The sequence below is a fragment of the Scyliorhinus torazame genome, chromosome 3 (genome assembly GCF_047496885.1).
Source record: "Scyliorhinus torazame isolate Kashiwa2021f chromosome 3, sScyTor2.1, whole genome shotgun sequence".
Lineage (NCBI taxonomy): Eukaryota > Metazoa > Chordata > Chondrichthyes > Carcharhiniformes > Scyliorhinidae > Scyliorhinus > Scyliorhinus torazame.
The window spans coordinates 202,819,098-202,837,582 of NC_092709.1; the positions used below are offsets into that span (position 1 = coordinate 202,819,098).

An 18,485-nucleotide genomic window follows, 5' to 3' on the forward strand; every position below is an offset into this window, starting at 1 on the left:
CCTGATGCAATTCAAAGTAGTCCACCGGGCACACAGGACGGTGGCCCGGATGAGTAAGTTGTTTGGGGTAGAGGACAGGTGTGCGAGGTGCGCGGGAAGCCCAGCAAATCATGTCCACATGTTTTGGGCATGCCCGAAGCTTAGAGGGTTTCGGCAGAGTTTCGCTAAGGCAATGTCCACGGTGCTAAAAACACGGGTGGTGCCGAGGCCGGAGGTGGCGATCTTTGGAGTGTCGGAAGAGCTGGGAGTGCAGGGGGCGAAAGAGGCGGGCGTCTTGGCCTTTGCCTCCCTGGTAGCCCGGAGATGGATCTTATTAATGTGAGGGACTTGAAGCCCCCGTGTGTAAAGACCTGGCTTAGTGACATGGCTGGGTTTCGCAGTCTCGAGAAAATAAAGCTCGCGCCTTAAGAGGGGCAATGGTCGGGTTCACCCGGAGGTGGCAGCCGTTCGTCGACTTAGGGAAAATTAAAATGTCAGCAGATGCAGTATTCCAAGGGTGGGGGGGGTTGTTTTGTGGCTGGGGTGTGTGAAGATTGTGATGGGGTGGAAATGTTTATTGGACCATGTTTATGTCGCTGTTATTGTTATTATAAAAACTTGCAAATACCCTAATAAAAATATATTTTTAAAAATTGTTGTAGAGAAAATTTGAAGGATGATTCCCTGTATTTATTGGCGCAGAAGGCAAGTTCAGATGTTGCGTACCAACGTTTCTCTGTTGTACTCAGGGATGTCTTCAGGCAAGTTACCAAGAAATAATTTGAATAACATCAATCTGTAAATTGTTCTCCTGAAATCAGTTTTTACAATTGGTTGACCATCATTCTGATCACATAAAATCTGTGCCATAAAGGCTAGCTTACTTCCTCATGTGATAGTTAATGCATCTGATGACAGACTCGTACTTGAGACTAAAGTAAATTCCTGATATAGAGCAATAACTATCGCCTTAAAATCTCTCTTCTTTGGAGTTTGTATGGTATATTGATATTGTTTGAATAAATTATATAAATTTAATTTGTATTCCAAGAATTACAGCTTGTACACGAGTGTAAATCAGCGAGATTGCCAGCTTACTATTTCCTTGCTCAGTTTGATTGGATTCGGTGGGGTTCATAGAAGTTCACGGGGCCCAGCACGGTGGTACAGCGGTTAGCACTGCTGCCTCAGCACCAGGGACCCGAGTTCAATTCCGACTTCGGGTGACTGTGTGGAGTTTACATGTTCACTCCGTGTCTGTGTGGGTTTCCTCCAGGTGCTCCTGTATCCTCCCATAGTCCAAAGATGTGCAGGTTAAATGGATTGACCATGCTAAATTGCCCCAAAGTTTAGGTGGGGTTATGGGAATAGGGTCTAGGTAGATTGGTGCAGACCCGGTGGGCTGAATGGCCTCCTGAACTGTCGTGAATTTACTCTATAAATCCATAGAATTCCTACAGTGTAGAAGGAGGCCATTTGGCCCATTGAGGCTGCACCAACCCTCTGAAAGAGTACCCTACCTAGGCCCATGCCACCACCCTATTCCCATCCCCAACCTAAACTGCACATCTTTGGACTGTGGAAGGAAGCCGGAGCACCCGGAGGAAACCCACACAGACATGGGGAGAAAGTGCAAACTCCACACAGCCAGACGCCCAAGACCGAAATTGAACCCGGACGCTGGCGCTGAGGCAGCAGTGCTAACCACTGTACCACCCGCTGGGACATAATTTTATAGATATTGGGAATTCACATACTGTCATTCTTACTGTATGAACTCTGGACAGTACATTGGTTGGCTATTTGACTGTCAGTGCATCAAAGATGGGCTGTCCTCAGCTTGCAGAGATCACTGGAAAATAATCAGAAATGTGAACGTGGAGGACAGCACCATGGGACTGAGAAGGAGACAGAAGTTAACTGGAGGCCCTCCAGCTGAATTCAGCACCAACAGCTGATCGAATCAGGGGCCTTTCACTCTGCATATCTGCCTTTATAGAGTGATCACATTTTCATTTAGTCCATATCAATATTCTGCGGTTTTACAAAAACGCAAAGGAAAGGCACAGCTTAGTGGACCAGTGCACGTATCAGGATTAAAAATGGTTTAGAAATATCCAAGTCACCTCAGTTCCACAATAAATTGCATTGTATATTAAAGAAGCTTTCCTATCTGTTAAAATTACTTTCAAACCTCTTCAGCAAGTTTGTGAACAAAGCGGTGCTCAGTCTGATCAAGGACACAACAAACGTATTGTGCAAATAATCACATTGCCCTTCACCAGTTTTAAAACACTTAGCAGAATCTGGTATAAACCCTTAAAAAGACCCATAATGTGGAGCTGCAGACACAGTTTTTGCTGGAATGACAATTGGCCCAGCTGCCAACATACTTTCAGCTATTGGGAGAATGTTGTTCCTGCTTTTTCCCACCCCCTGGAAACAGATAAAGAAAAAACTGAGTGCTGGAATGCTGGAAATTTGAAAAATCTGAAATAATGCAGCTCACAGCAGGTAGATCAACATTGAAAAGAGAAAGGCATGTTAACATTGTTAATGTTTTACAGAGTGTCGTGGACAGATTTTATGGGCCTTCTTACTGCCCACGATCAGTGTGTTTTGTATGTGAGGAGTGTGTGCTTTCTTACCCCCAGAGTGATTCTAGCAGCAAGACGTTTGTGAATTTAAATCCAGGAAGGTTATTTATCATCACACATTTGGCGCAGAAGTTTAAAACGCAATGTCAATCTCACTCTCTCAAAGATTAGTTACAGATGAGGGAAAAACTATATTATTACAATATATAATAAAAACATAAAATGCTCGATAAACTCAGCAGGTCTGGCAACATCTGTGGAGAGAGAAACATAGTTTCCCTACTGTAGAAGGGCCATGTGGACTCACAATGTTAACTGTGATTCTCTCTGGCAGATGTTGCCAGACTTGCTGAGTTTATCCAGCATTTTCTGTTTTTATTTCAGATTTCCAGCATCCGCAGTATTTTGCTTTTATTACAATGTATGATTCTCTCAATCTGTCTTTTGTGGCAGACCTGTAGTTTCTTAGATGAGTTGATGCTTTAGTTTAAGTGAAGGACTTGTGCAGCAGAGGATTTTCTGTAGCCTGCAAAGCCTCTTGTGGTCAACTTTCCGGGAGGTTGGTTCTCAAGGTGAACCTGAAGTTGGAACAGGTTGGGGAGCGTCCTTCCCCACCTTCAAGATATGGTTGTATATTACCTTGACTGATAGGTTGACATGCAGCTGGTTCAATGACTGTCCAGTGGAATCTGTTGGATTTCAGTCCAGAACAGCTTCTGGCTGTTTTAAAAGTAGGCAACAAACATGGCTGTCTTACTATGTGACCTGTTACAAATCACAAGTCCTTTTCCAAATAAAGTGTGATTGGGTCGATGATACAACCTTTGCGATGACTTTCACCCCATGAGAATTTGAGACAGCTAGTGCCATTGCATTTGAATGACCCATTCTGTTTGATCACAGGTAAGCAGCCACGCATAAGCCATAGGTTAGAGCACAAAGAGGTTTATTATTACTTACAATTAAATCACCACCACTCCCTGGAGGATCACCTTCCCCCGACCTGCACCCTGCAAGGGGAAGCCCTGCCCCTGTACCAGGAAGTTCATATTCCCCGGAGGGCATGTGAAACCTGATGGTTCCTATCCCGTGACCTCTGCTGGGGTTATAACACCCCCCCCCCCCCCCCGCCTCGTCCAGAGACGTGTCCATGTCTGTCGGAACCTATCCTGGACCTCTGGTCAGTTTAGATTGGAGTTGACGCTCTGTTGGCCCGGTGGGGAGGGTAGCATATCCATTTTGGTCTCTGAGTCAGAGCTGAGTGGATCCTCGCCCAGCATCTTGGCACCCTCAGTTGGGAGGCTGTTGTCTGCAGCCATAATCGGGGCCGGTGTGGACAGCAGTTGGGCCAGCGGTGAGCCTGGTGGCGCTGTGACCGCAGGGGGCAGGATGTTTGGCGGGGACTTCCGGCACGCGGTTCAGAAGATGATCCACTTGGCGATTGGATTCCCTCTCTTGTGCCCTTCCTGCCTAGATCGGGGATGACCAAGCTCAGGTGTGTGCGGCGGCGACGGCCCATCAAGAGCACCGCTGGTGCGACGCCCATTTTTGCATACGGTGTCGTGTAATAGAAAAGAAGAAACCACACCAGGCGAATGTCCCAGGACCCAGCCGGCAGCTTCATTCCCAGCTGAAATGTTTGGAATGCTCTTTCGGCCAGTCTGTTTGAAGCTGGGTGGAAAGGAGCAGTCCTCACATGTCAAATCCCATTGGTGGCAGCGAATGCCACAAACTCCGCGCTTGTGAATACCGTGCCATTATTGGACACCAGTACCTCGTGGATTTTGTGCGTGCTGAAAATCTGGAGTCATTTTTCCATGGTGGTCAGGGCAGTTGTCGCCTGCATCTGCACCACTTCCAGCCACTAGAGTGAGCATCTACCAGGAGGAGGAACATTGCCCCTGGAAACGGACCGTAAAGTCGATATGAACCCGGTCTTAAGGCTTTCCGGGCCATTCCCAAATGTGGAGAGGGGCTGTCGGGGGTAATCGTTGATGCGCCTGGCATTGGGGGCATTGCTGGGCTACTCGTTCAATGTCCGTATCGAGCCAGCCAACCAGATATAACCCGGGCGTCACTATAGACACTCCCGGGTGTCCATTATGGAGGTCTAGTAAGAGCGCCGCATGTCCATGCTCGGGGAGAACCAAGCAGATGCCCCATAGAGCACACCATCTTCAATGCACAGTTCTTACATCTTCCCTGTGTAAGCCTCGAGCAGATCCCGGTGCTGGGCCCTGTAGTGCACCATGTGCCTGACGCTGGAGTGCTGTGGGTCGGTCTGGGTCCAGCTGTGGATGCGAGATGCTGTGACCAGTAGTGAGTCCATGAAATGAATGGCAGCTATTACATTGTCAGCAGTAAGTGGCTCAAAGTGTTCACGTGGGCCCCAGAGCGGTGTTCCAATGCCTAGTCATATGTTGTTAGTAATAGTGCACAGCGCTGGACACAGGCAGACATTATGGGAGGAATCGCACGGTCCTCCTTGAAGAGCCCCAGAAGGGGCTTGTGGTCCGTCAGGACGGTGAAGTGACCCCTGTTGATGTACTGCTCGAATTTCTTTACGCCGAATACCACAGTCAGTCCTTTCCCCACTTGCACGGACAGTTTCTCCACGTCGACCAATGTCTAGATGCAAATCCGATAGGTTGCTCAGAACCATTACATGGCCTAGAAAGGTCAAAATGAGTAAACAGTCTTGAAGAGGATAGCTGCTGTTTTATTCTGACAAATGCAACTAGCTTCAGCTAGTAGTTTTCTTTGCGCGGCCGCATCGTGGATCCCACATACTAAACGGACGCGTAATGCTTCACCCAGGGTTGGGCCGAGCTCATAGTGCTCAGGTAGTTTCCTGAGGTGAGCCAGAAATTCGCTGATACCTTCGCCTTGGGCCTGGATGGCCGTGTAGAACCGGAAACGCGCACTATCAGTGGTGGCTTTAAAAAACAATTTAAAGTACCCAATTCATTTTTTCCAATTAAGGGACAATTTATCGTGGCCACTCCATCTACCCTGCACATCTTTTGGGTTGTGGGGGCGAAACCCACGCTAACACAGGGAGAATATGCAAATTCCCCAGAGCCGGAATCGAACCTGGGACCTCGGCGCCGTGAGGCAGCAGCACTAACCAGTGCGCCACCGTGCTGCCCGTCATCAGTGGTGGCTTTGTGTCAAAATGTTCCCTTTTCAAGGCTACCAGGGAGGTGAACGAGTGGGGTCCAGGTGGGTTAAGCTTTTTATAATGTATGTGGGACCCCCACAAGCTGTCAGCAAGGCTACAGTTTGGTGCTTGTCGCCAATAATCGCGTTTGATTTGCATCTTCTCTTTGTACAGGGGCTGGTTTAGCACAGTGGGCTAAGACAGCTGGCTTGTAATGCAGACCAAGACCAGCAGCGCGGGTTCAATTCCCGTTCCAGCCTCCCCCAACAGGCGCCAGAATGTGGTGACTAGGGGCTTTTCACAGTAACTTCATTGAAACCTACTTGTGACAATAAGTGATTATTATTATTACTGTCCCCAATCATCTTGATTGAATGGCTCTAACTTCCTGATATGCAGCATGGTGATGGCTTCCAGTGGGGTTTGACAAGGCCTAGACAAAGTCGACTAGGCGCATAGCAACCAGTGTCGACGGCAGCTCCACTGAATCCTCGCTCCAGTGTTAGATCCGAGGTAAGCAGATATGCATAAACCGTAGGTTAGAGCACAAAGGTTTATTATTACTTACAATCAGATCGCCACCACTCCCTAGAGGGTCTCTTTCCCCCACCTGCACCGAGGTCAGGGGTTTTATACTAGAGGGGCTACACCAGTTATGGGGAAGCCCCTTTACTGGGGAAGTTCACATTCCCCAGAGGGCACGGGAAACCTGATGGTTCAGGACTGGCTGTGATATTCAGCGTAAAAACATTCGAGCAGTGCGTCAACAGGGACCACTGATGGTTTGGGAAAGCGTGGGCAGCACGGTAGCATAGTGGTTAGCACAGTTGCTTCACAGCTCCAGGGTCCCAGGTTCGATTCCTGGCTTGGGTCACTGTCTGTGTGGAGTCTGCACGTTCTCCCCATGTCTGCGTGGGTTTCCTCCGGGAGCTCCGGTTCCCTCCCACAGTCCAAAGATGTGCAGGTTAGGTGGATTGGCCATGATAAATTGCCCTTAGTGTTCAAAAAGGTTGAGTGGGGTTACTGGGTTACGTGGAGGTGTGGGCTTAGGTAGGGTGCTCTTCTGCACTGTAGTGATTCTATAATTCTAAGAGAATTTGACAATTCACCATTACTTGAGGTCATACCCGAAATATTAGCATGACTTTTCCTTCAGGTGGTGACCAATTTACTTTCTTTTCCAGCAATAGGCTCAAAGTTCCCAAAACAGAAGTGGAAAACCACTTGGGTGCATTCTAGAAGGATTATTTTCTGGTGAAGAGCAAACGGGAATGCCTTTTGTTTGCTGATGAACAGTTTCACATCTTTGCAAGGAGAAGTGCATATTGCACTCAAATATTAGCAGTGAAATATGCTCCATAAATTAGGCTATATTAGAGTGATGTTTTGGTTGTTTATTGCCTTCTTAAACTAGTCACTGTGCTTAGAGTTAAAAACCCAGCTATAGCCTTGCACCAAGTCTAATCTGTTACAATGTTGATATTCCTTGGAGCTAGTTGTGCTCTATGTCACTACGCTGCTGCAAGTGTGTCAGAAATGTCATTTATATGCACAAACTTGAAACAACACATGCTTTCAAAGGGTAGAGGAGTACAGAGAAGATCCTTGAGGCTAATCATTATTAGCATCAGTTGGCTTTTTAGCCTTGAAAGAAGGGAACTAAAATTTGATGTACTGAGGAATTTCATGTCAGCTAATGACCTGGAAAAAACAGTTCTGGAAAATTACTTTCAATTTTGCGTGTAAGACGAAGCAGCTCACAGAAACATCTAGATAGAAAACTCTGCAGATTGAATTCCTACAATTTAAAACTGAGCTCACCACCACCTTCTCGAGCACAATTAGAGATGGACTATAAATGCTGGCCGAGCCAATGAAACCCACATCCTGTGAAATCAGTTTTAAAAAGGTGTTCTGATAGGGGGGTTTTGGGGGTCTTTCCAGATGGATGAATGAGGATAGGCCAAATGGTTCCCTGATCAGTGTGTTCATTTTGTGCTCTTGTAGTTTCAAAACACATTTTCCTTGATTTATTTCCATGTCATGAAGGTGACGGTTGTTATTTGGGTATAGTATCAGAGTTCTCTCACAGTTCATTTTGGTGAACTAGAACACCAGAAAATTGAGCTTGACTTTGTTGGAGTCCATGCGACTGCTATGTTACAATTTAGCCAAATTTTGTACAAAGCAGCTTTGACTATTTAATGAGGAACTATTCGGTATTGGTCATGCAAATAGCCCAATATTGTGTTTTCCAAACTTTTTTCCCGTGGACCTATCTTTACCAACTGGCCGACTTTTGCGACCCACTCTGGCCAACCTTTGCGGCCGACACCGTCCAATATTCGCGACCCACGCCACCTGAACATTGCGGCCCACGCCATCCGAACTTCGCGACCCACCTTTTTAAAAAATAAATTTAGAGGACCCAATTTTTTTTCCAATTAAGGGACAATTTAGTGTGGCCAATCCACTTACTCTGCCCATCTTTGGGTTGTGGGGGTGAAACCCATGCAGACATGGGGAGAATGTGCAAACTCCACACGGACAAATGACTGGAGCCGGGATCGAACCTGGGTCTTCAGTGCCTTGAGGCAGCAGTGCTAACCATTGCGCCACCCTGCTGCCCTATGACCGACTTACCTTTAATGCGACAGGTGAGAGCTTGCTTGGTCCTCACGCTCTCACTTGCTTTGTCATTCAATGTTACATTTCTGTATGGGTTGTTCATTAGAGGGCCTGGAGCTCGCACCAGCACTGCTTTGTCTTGCTGTGCACTCTCCTGCGAAGCTCCCTCTAGCAGATTTAGTTGCAAGACCCTTGCCCGTTTGTGTCTCTGGCCCTCTCTTCCTTAGTCCAAAAAGATCCATCTTCAGTTCTTCACGCAGTCCTGTTTCTTACTCGCTGGCAGCTACAAAACGGAGGATGCTCTCTTCAGTAATTCATGCCCAGTGTACTGGTGCGTGACTTGCTCTCTATTGCCGCTTCTGGCAGGAAGAGTCCAATAATTAAAACCAAAATCTGTTCCTGGGACAGTGCGCTGACGTACGGGGGAGGCAGTCTGCTCCAATGGGTTCTGGGTCTGCACACTCCTGCAGGTGCAGGATGGCCGGCATTCTTGAAAGCCGGTCATGACTGGTACTTTAAAAGCTAGTCTCAGCCATTGGGCACTTCTTCGCGTAATTGGAAATGCTGTGACCGATCGCACTGCGATGACTGGCCTAATACACACTGGGGGGCAATTCTCCGATATTGAGGCCAAGTGTTTGTGCCGTCGTGAACGCCGTCGCATTTCACGATGGCACAAACCGGGCCCGGACACAGCCTATTCTGGCCCCCACAGGGGGCCAGCACGGCGCTGGAGGGGTTCACATCGTTCCAGCGTCCTTACGCGGCGCCAAATGGGCGCCGCACCATCCTGCGCATGCGTGGGGAACGTCTTACACACGCCGACCCCTCATCAACATGGAGCCGGTGTTCTGGGGCCGCGTGCGGAATGAGGTAGGCCGGCCCACCAATCGGTGGACCCCGATCGCGGGCCAGACCCCATCGGAGGCCACCCCGGTGAAGGAGCTGTAGCATTCGGATGACCTTAACGTGAAAGACATTCCAGCAAAGTACTTGGAAAAATTCAGGGTAATCAGACAGAGTCAATATTGTTTTGTGAAAAGGAAATCAGGTTTAATCATTTTATTGGAGTTCTTTAAAGAAGTAACATCTGGTGTGGATAAAGGGGAACCGGTGGATGTACGCCATTTAGATTTCCAGAAGGCTATTTTTGCATTATTGCAAAAACATAAAAGCTCATGGTGTAAGGGGTAACATATTGGCCTGGATAGAAGATTGGTGAGGTAACAGGAAACAGAGGGTGGGCATAAATGGGTCTTTTGCTGGTTGGAAAGATGTAGCAAGATCACAGGGATCTGTGCTGGGCCTTAGCTTTTTACAATTTATGTAAATAACTTGGACGAAGGGACCAAGAAATGGTTACTAAATTTGCTGATGACACAAAGATAGGTAGCATTGGTGAGGCCACATCTGGAGTCTGTGTACTTATTTAAGGACGGATGTAAATGTGTTGGGAGCAGTTCAGAGAAGGTTTGCTAAACTAATACGTGGATTGGGCAAGTTTCCTTACAAGGAAAGGTTGGGCAGGCTTGTATTTGCTGGAGTTTAGAAGACTAAGAGGTGATTTTGTTGCAACGTATATGATCATGAGGGGTCTTGACAGGGTTGGTGTGGAGAAAATGTTTCCTCTTGTGGGAGAACTTGGAACTAGGGGCCACTGTATAGAAATAAGGGGTTGCCCATTTAGGCCAGAGCTGAGGAGAAATCGTTTCTCTCTCAGAAGGTTATGAGTCTTTGGAAAAGACAAGCTGAGTGGGAGAGGAAGGTACGGAGAGCTTAACGGCAATAGCGTAAAGAGTAAGGTCAATGCAGAGACTAGACATTTTTTAAAAATGTAAGTCACTTTATCTGAATATACAGAGTATCCACAATAAGACAGGTAAACCAGTGGCACAATTAGAGATAAATAGTTTGGATCCAATTGCAATTATAATGTCTTGGTCACCAGCTGATCAAGATTGGGAAATAAATACACCAGGGGTACACAACATTTTGAAACAGCAGACAAAATGGAAAAGGAGGAAAGGTAGCCTTGGTAATAAAGAATGATGCGAGAAAGGATCTATGCTCAAAATCAGGATTTAGAATCAGTATCGATGGAGATTAAAAACAGCAAAAGTCAGCCTTCCGGTGGCGGCCATGGAGTGAGCGGTCGCACACTTGGTGGTTCCCGCTCAAGGTGGGTTTATTCGGTCCTTCCCCACCCAAATTGTGTGGTGTTTGAGGGCAAGAGGTGTATGAGTGCCCAGAGAAGGTAATATTCCTCTGGTGAGGTGGGTGTATGGATTAGCGGATGAGAAGAAAGAGAGAGCAGCTGAAGCAGGAAAGATTTTATGATGAAGAGGGCAAAGGGGCAGCGCTGCCCGACCAGTGGTCGACAGAGCAGTTGGTGGAGTTTTTTATTTATTTATTTTTATAAATTCAGATTACCCAACTATTTTTTTCCCAATTAGGGCCAATTTGCATGGACAATCCACCTACCCTGCACATCTTTGGGTTGTGGGGGTGAGCCCCACGCAGACATAAATAATAATAATAATCGCTTATTGTCACAAGTAGGCTTCAATGAAGTTACTGTGAAAAGCCCGTAGTCACCACATTCCGGTGCCTCTTCGGGGAGGCTGGTACGGGAATTGAACCCGCGCTGCTGGCCTTGTTCTGCATTACAAGCCAGCTGTTTAGCCCACTGTGCTAAAGCAGCCCCTCATTGGGAGAATGTGCAAACTCCACACGGACAGTGACCAGGGGCCGGGATCACACCTGGGTCCTCAGCGCCGTGAGGCAGTAGTGCTAACCGCTGCGCCACTGTGCTGCCCTAGCTGATGGATTTTTAAAATAATTCCAGCAGCAGGTTAAAGAGGCATTGGAGGATTTGGCCAAGGTGGTGGAGTCGCTTAGTGGGGTGATTGAGTGGCACAGAGGCTGGAGGCTCAGGGCCTGGCTTTCCAGAAGTTGGAGGAGTCGGGAGTGGCAGCACAAGAATCGGCTAGCTGGGATGGCGTTGAGCAGCCAGAAGAGGCTGAGGGAGAAATTGGAGGACCTTGAGAACTGCTCCAGGAGGCAGATTTGGGGACTGTCGGGATGCCTTCGGGCATTGAAGGAGCGGAGGCCGCCAAGTATGTGGCGAGCATGCTGGAGAAGCTGATGGGGATGGGGGCCTTTGACCAGACCCTCGAGGTGGATTGGGCGCAGAGGCGCTGAGGAGGAGGCTGCAGGTGGGGGAACCTCCGAGGGCAATGGTGGTGAGTCTGCATCGGCTCCTGGATAAAGAAAAGATCCTGAGGTGGGTGAGGCAGACCAAGAAATGCACCTGGGAGAGGAGTGAGCTGCGGATTTACCAAGACCTGGGTGCGGAACTGGCCAAATGGAGGGCTGGGAATAATCGGATAAAGACGGTTCTCTTTATGAAGGGGTGAAGTTTGGGGTTTTGTACCCTGCTCCCTTATGGGTGACACATTAAAAGCAGGAATTTTATTTTGACTCATCGGAGGAGACGATGAACTTTATGAGAGACCATGGACTGGGAGCAGTGTGAGGACATTGAACTTTGGAGAGGAGTTTTGTGTAAATTGTGGGGCACACTGGGTAGGTAAATTGGGCTCGGTTTCGATGGGGGAGCGGTGATATTGAAAGTGGCATTTGTTTCATTTTTATAAATATTTTTATTCTCCTCTTTTTTCACATTTTCATCCAAATTTACACCCACCAACAAATAATTAACAGTAACAAATACAGGGCGGGATTCTGTGATCCTGAGGCGAAGTGTTGACGCTGTTGGAAACGCCGTCGCGTTTCCAGACGGCGTCAACATGGCCTCAGGATCAGCAATTCTGGCCCCTACAGGGGGCCAGCATGGGACTGGAGCGGCCCACGCGCTCCAGCTGCTGATCCTAGCGTCAACTGGGCACCGCGGGGTCCACGCATGCGCAGTGGCACCGGCGCCAACGCACGCATGTGCAGTGGCTCCCTTTTCTGCGCCGGCCCCGATGCGACGTGGTGTAGGGCTAAAGGGGCAGGCGCGGAACAAAGAGGGCCCCCAGCCCGAGAGGCCGGCCTGCCGATCGGTGGGCCCCGATCGCGGGCCAGGCCACAACGGAGGTCCCTCCTGGGATCGATCCCCCCTGCCCCCCTACAGGCCGCCCACGGCCCCTTCCACGCCGGGGTCCCGCCGGCTGAGAGCAGGTGTGAGCGGCGCCGGCGGGACCCAGGTTTTTTGCGACGGCCGCTCGGCCCATCCCGGGCTGACAATCGGCGGGGGGCCGCATAGAGCGGCCCCCGACCGGCGCCACGCTGACCATGTCAGCGCCAATGGCGTTGGGGCAGCATGGCGCGATTCGCGCCGGTCACGGGGATTCTCCGGCCCGGCCCCGGGCTGAGAGAATCCCACCCACAATGTCAATCCCCTGGCCAACAATTCCTTCCTGCCACCAACCCCCAAGCAACCCTCAACATTTTAAATACAAACATCAAAGAAAAGGATTCAGGAATCCACCATCCACCCATACATCATCACCAACAACACAAGAGTCAACCCCCCCCCCCCATTGTTCGATGTCATCCAATTCTTAAAAGTGCATAACGAACCAAGCTGATAGAAATCAGCTTTTCTGATTAGATGAGATAGATAAAAGGTTTAATTCTTAAAAATCACTTGTTGGGATGGAAAAATCCATTCCGGAATCAATCTATCACTTTCTGAAACCTATGTCTTTGCTGCTTGCCTTTGCTAATCACCACTTTTCTTTTGTTTAAATCAATCAGTAATTTTGTACTGTGTATCATGATTTGAAGAATTATTTTAAACTCAACCAGTATTCGCTAAAGACAATCAATCTGATCTAAGTTTGTATTGTAACCAAGAGTTTGCCAGTAGACACTAAAGCTGACAATAAAGTTCAATGAAACTTTGCCCCAAAACACAGCCTGAATCTCTGTTATTTGGGAACTAAGAAGGGATAACGCATATCCAGGGTTCTGAATAGACACAGAGATCCATCACAAGCCCATGAATTGTAGAACTTGTTTTGTAGATGTTTTGTAGACTCAAACTTCACCTTCTCGAGTGTTAAAAACTCCAACAGATCCCCCCACCACGCCAGGGCACAGGGTGGAGAAACTGACCTCCACCCCAACAGGATCTGCCATCGGGCGATCAGCGAGGCAAAGGACCCATTGACAACTTAATGTACTCCCTAACCCTTTGGAAGTTAAGTGACTGAGGATCGACATAGCCCAAGAGCAAACTTGGCTTATTGATGCCCTATGTTGACGGGTAAAAATCAGTCTGTAACAAATAGCAAGCCTTTGGGAGGAAGATGCTGGTCCATGATTTTATAATTCTTTCTACAGCATCTCTACTCAAGTGAAATTCAATATTTCAATAAATCGTCAGCCTGCTTTGGGACGGAGAGACATGTTGCAGATACACAATCCTTGTTCTGAAGTGTAATTCTCAGTCTTTTGATGTGCTTTTTAATTTGGGAGTCAAGTTGTTAGTGGGGTGCAGTCGATGGTCTTGGTTTAATAATAGTTTGGAGCGGACCTTCAGTCATCGTAAAATATGACAGGAACAAGGAACTTACTTCACCTGACCCTTGCTGCCTGATATGGATTTTTTCTTGCAGGGCTTGCATTTTGATTGCACCAAAAGGTGCAACAATTTAAAGTGATATATGTAACATTTTAAACTATAGTCTTTGGGTAGTGAATGGTCAGAATGGCGCTCATGTATGTATAAAATATTAGACATGGGAATAAAGTTGGATTCAACTCAGTTTGAGGGATCTGTGTTCTGTCATACTCCATACTGGAGAGGATGAACACTAGTTTTACACAGATTAAGCAGTACCTTTCTGGTAATAGCTATCTAAAGTTCTGTAATTAATGAATGCACTGTTTTAAGTTTTTTAACGGTGATTTGACTTTATTCACATCTAGCAATTTTACTTTTGTTTCTGGTTATTGGGCTTACTACTAAGTCTTGGTGCATTTAGGAAAGTTGGATGACCAACCATTGTACTTGAGTACTAGCAAAAGGAATGGGTAGAGAAGGGGACAGTGAAGAAATTGCAATCCTTTCAATGTCTAATTCTGTCAAAGACTCGAAGGGATAATGATGGGTCATAATCAACAGAATTGGTTATTTATAAGTCCAGGAACTGCGGCCACTTTTGTTCACGCAGGGGACAGGAATCCAGAAGATTGTTTCTTCAGAAGATCACTCTTTTGACAGCTTGAATCCATTGATGGGACTCCCGTCTGTCACTCTGTAGTGGTTTTCACCCCGACTCCAGGAATAAAGTTTTGTAATGAAAAACATATATATATGTAAAAAGCCTTGAATAACAATATTTTTTTAAAAATGAAACAGCAAAAGTTAGAAATAACTAGCGGGAGCTAGCTATTTTTGGGCTCCTACTCGAGAGCATTAAACAATAAATTATTGGAGCTTATAAGAAAGGCAATGTAATAGTTGTGGGGGACTTTAATCTTGATATGACTGGACGAACCAAATTGGCAAAGTTGGTCTGGAAGCTGAGTTTATAGAATACCTTTGTGAGTTTTCTGGAGCAATACATTGTAGAGCCAACTAGGGATAATGATATTTTAGATCTAGTACTGTGCAATGAGGCAGAGATAACTAATAGTTTAAATACCCAGTTGTGTATCAGATTACTTCTGGGGGGCTAAAACTTCGGCTGGAATTTCCCCCCAAAATGGCTAAATGACAGATTTACTGTCCAGATCTTCCCACACTTTGCCATTTTGCGCCGTCATTGTGAGGGCTGGGAACTAAAGAGGCCGTCAAGCCCGGCAAGGATGCCCCAATGTCAAAACGAAGGTAAAGATCGCTCCACCCCCACTAACATTGGGTCCCCTCCACCATCAATTACTAAACTGGGTATTACTAAATTGGCTCCCTTATCCTGTTGTTCTTGTATTCTTTTACTTCATGTTATGTGTCCATTCATTTCCTTTTCTATAAACTATGCAAACATATCTTTGTGCACGCAAGGTTTGAGTGGCACGGTGGCATAGTGGTTAGCACTATCTCACAGTGTCAGGGACCCAGGTTCAATTCCTTGGGTTACTGTTTGCATGGAGTTTGCACATTTTCCATGTTTGCGTGGGTTTCCTCCAGGTGCTCCGGCTTTCACCCACAGTCCAAAGATGTATAGGTTAGGTGGGGTTATTGGGTTACAGGGATAGGGCGGGGGAGTGGGCCTAGGTAAGGTATTTCAGAGAATCGGTGCAGGCTTGATGGGCTGAATGGCCTCCTTCAGCACTGTAGGGATTCTATGATTCTAAGGGATGCGATTTTCTGAGGTTACAATTAATACTTAGACTTATACAGCACCTTTAATACTAAAATGTCCCAAGGTGCTTCAGAGGAGCGTTATAAAGCAAAGATAGGCACTGAGCCAGATGAAGTGATACTACGGATGATGACCAAAAGCTTGGCCAAAGAAGTAGATCTTAAAGAGTGTCTTACTGGAATAAAGAGAGGTAAAGAGTTGGAGAGGTTTAGGGATGGAATTCCAGAGCTTAGTGTCTGGCTACCAGTGGTGGAGTAATGACATTGGGAATGCTTAAAAGGCCACAATTAGTGAAACAGAGATATCTCAGAGGATTATGGGGCTAGAGCCTCCTTCATCTCCTGCTCCCCCACCGGCTTCTCCTATCCTCCTCTCCCAGCCTTGGATACTCCAGCCCATCCAGAAATTCCCTCCTCCCCTGCTCCTCCTCCGGCTCTGACCTATACAGGTCGATATAAAATTCCTCAAATACTTTATTAATCTGCTCTGGAGCCACCGCCAACTTGCCCGCCTTTTCCCGTACCTGAACTATCTCCCTCACCGCTGGCTTCCCTACGGATCTGGCCGGCCAGCATACGTTCTGCCTTCTCCCCATACTCCTAAACAGCCCCCCTCACCCTTCCCAACTGACACGCTGCTTTCCCCGTGGTCAATTGGTCGAACCTCACCTTCAACTCCTTCCTTCCAGCCAGGAGAGCCGGGTCCAGGTTCCCCCATCTACATCCAAAATCTCCTCTCAGTCTTTGGCGTTCTTCCCTCTCTTCCCCATCCACCTTAGCCTTGAACGAGATGACCTCCCCGCCTTCAGAGCCTCCCAAACCACTGACTGCGAAACTGCTGGAACCTCCACTCGTCTACTCCTCCCATCTGCCTCATGAGCCCTATTGTCAAACCCCGAGTGAAACACCTGACTCACCCAACCCTTCCTAAGCCTCACCTGACCCTTCATCCTCAGATGGGTCTCCTACAGCATCACCACGTCGGCCTTTAAGGTCTTCAAATGTGTAAAAACCCTTGATCTCTTCACCACGCACCCCCCCCCTCCCCCACCCCGGCCCCTCCTATCCGCCATCATCATAACACTGGAGTTTGCCCCTCAGGCCCGCTCCGCCCCATCCTTTTGTTACCTTCGAACCCCTCATCCACTTCCTCTTGCAAGCACCTCTCCCAGTATCGATCCCATTCCCCCACCTTTCACACATCCCAGGCTCATCGAAACCAGTTCGAACTCACTAACTAACTATAAACAAAGGTAAACCTTTGGAGTTGACTCTTAACTGACCCCCACTGAAATGGCCTAGCAAACCACTTAGTTCAAGGGTAATTAGGGATGGGCAACAAATGCTGACCCAGCCAACGACACACACATCCCAAGAACGAATATTTTAAAAAAAGGGCACTCCCTACTGGACAGACTCCTGATCACAGGTGAACTAGGGGACAGCAACTGTGCTGACATGTACGGACGACTACTGGAAGAGGTACGGTCACCACTGGACGAGACATGGGAGAAATGAGTGGAAGAGCTACGCATAGAGATAAAGGGAGGACTCTGGAGAGAAGTGGCACAGGGCAAACTCCACCGCCTCATGCGCAGGGCTGAGCCTAACGCAGCTGAAAGTAGTGCACAGGCCACACCTAACAACACGCATGAGTGGATTCTTTCCGGAGGTGGAGGATAAATGTGAACGGTGTCAAGAAGTGGGAGTGAGGGTGGAGCCGTGCCCACTAGTGGCGGTCCTCGGGATCTCGGAACAGCCAGAATTGTTCACGGGGGAGAGGGGCAGATGCCCGAGCCTTTGCCTCCCTCATCTTCCACCTGAGACTCCTGCTCGGCTGGAGATCGGCAGGGCCACCCATGGCCTCAGACTGGCTGTCCGATTAGCGGAATTCTCTTTTCGAGGATCGGAGGAAGGCTTCCACAACACGAAGCAATACACCAGCCTGTTCCAAGACCAGTTTGTAACCAGAAACCAATAGGGGTGAGGGGAGGAAACTAGAACTGGTACCGCCAGTGGAACAAAAAGAAGGGGGGTAGGAGAAGAGGAGTGGGATGGAGGGAATAACAACCAATATGCAAAGCAAACAAGGCAGGTTGGCGGAGTGAACAAACGGCAGCGAAGTACAAACATACTGGGGCTGGTTTAGCAACTGGGGCTGGTTTAGCACTGGGGCTGGTTTAGCACACAGGGCTAAATAGCTGGCCTTTAAAGCAGACCAAGGCAGGTCAGTAGCACGGTTCAATTCCCGTACCAGCCTCCCTGAACAGACTAGGAGCCTTTCACAGTAACTCTATTTGAAGCCTACTTGTGACAATAAGCGATTTTCATTTAATTTTTCATTTTCATTTCATACAACCTCGCCACAAGTACACCCAGGTCGCACCAAAAGAGCCCCTGATATGTTCCAATTTCAGGGGGTGATGCGCACATCACAAGAATGGCACGTAGCATTTTTAAGGTGCAATCATTTAAAGCAAAAGCAATTACATATAAAATGTGGTGAGTCACCATCAGTTAAATGCAAATACTGCTCACCTGGTAGCTAGGTTTGTGCATGGAGATGGTTTCCTTTATTATTCGAATCTCTGAGGCTGTGACTCCACCCACAAGGAATAAGATTAGTAGCGGGTGATCACTGGGGTGGGGACGACTCACCTGTCAAATTAATAACATGGAACATCAATGACATTCCATGAAAGAATAATAAAAACACACTACAACCCTTTCCAAGACAGATTCACGGCACTTCGATAAAAATACCTATGCTATTTTCACACGTTTAGGAAGACATTTCTTAAACAAA

General features: G+C 47.7%; 1 protein-coding gene across 1 annotated transcript in view; it reads right to left on the reverse strand.

Moving 5' to 3' along the window:
• The window catches only part of scfd2 (sec1 family domain containing 2), a 512,739-nt gene that overhangs the window by 4,294 nt on the left and 489,960 nt on the right, over window positions 1-18,485 (reverse strand). Inside the window, exon 8 of the mRNA XM_072496760.1 lies at window positions 18,218-18,337. Within this exon, the coding sequence (XP_072352861.1) occupies window positions 18,218-18,337 (120 nt within the window). The remainder of the gene's footprint in view (window positions 1-18,217; window positions 18,338-18,485) is intronic.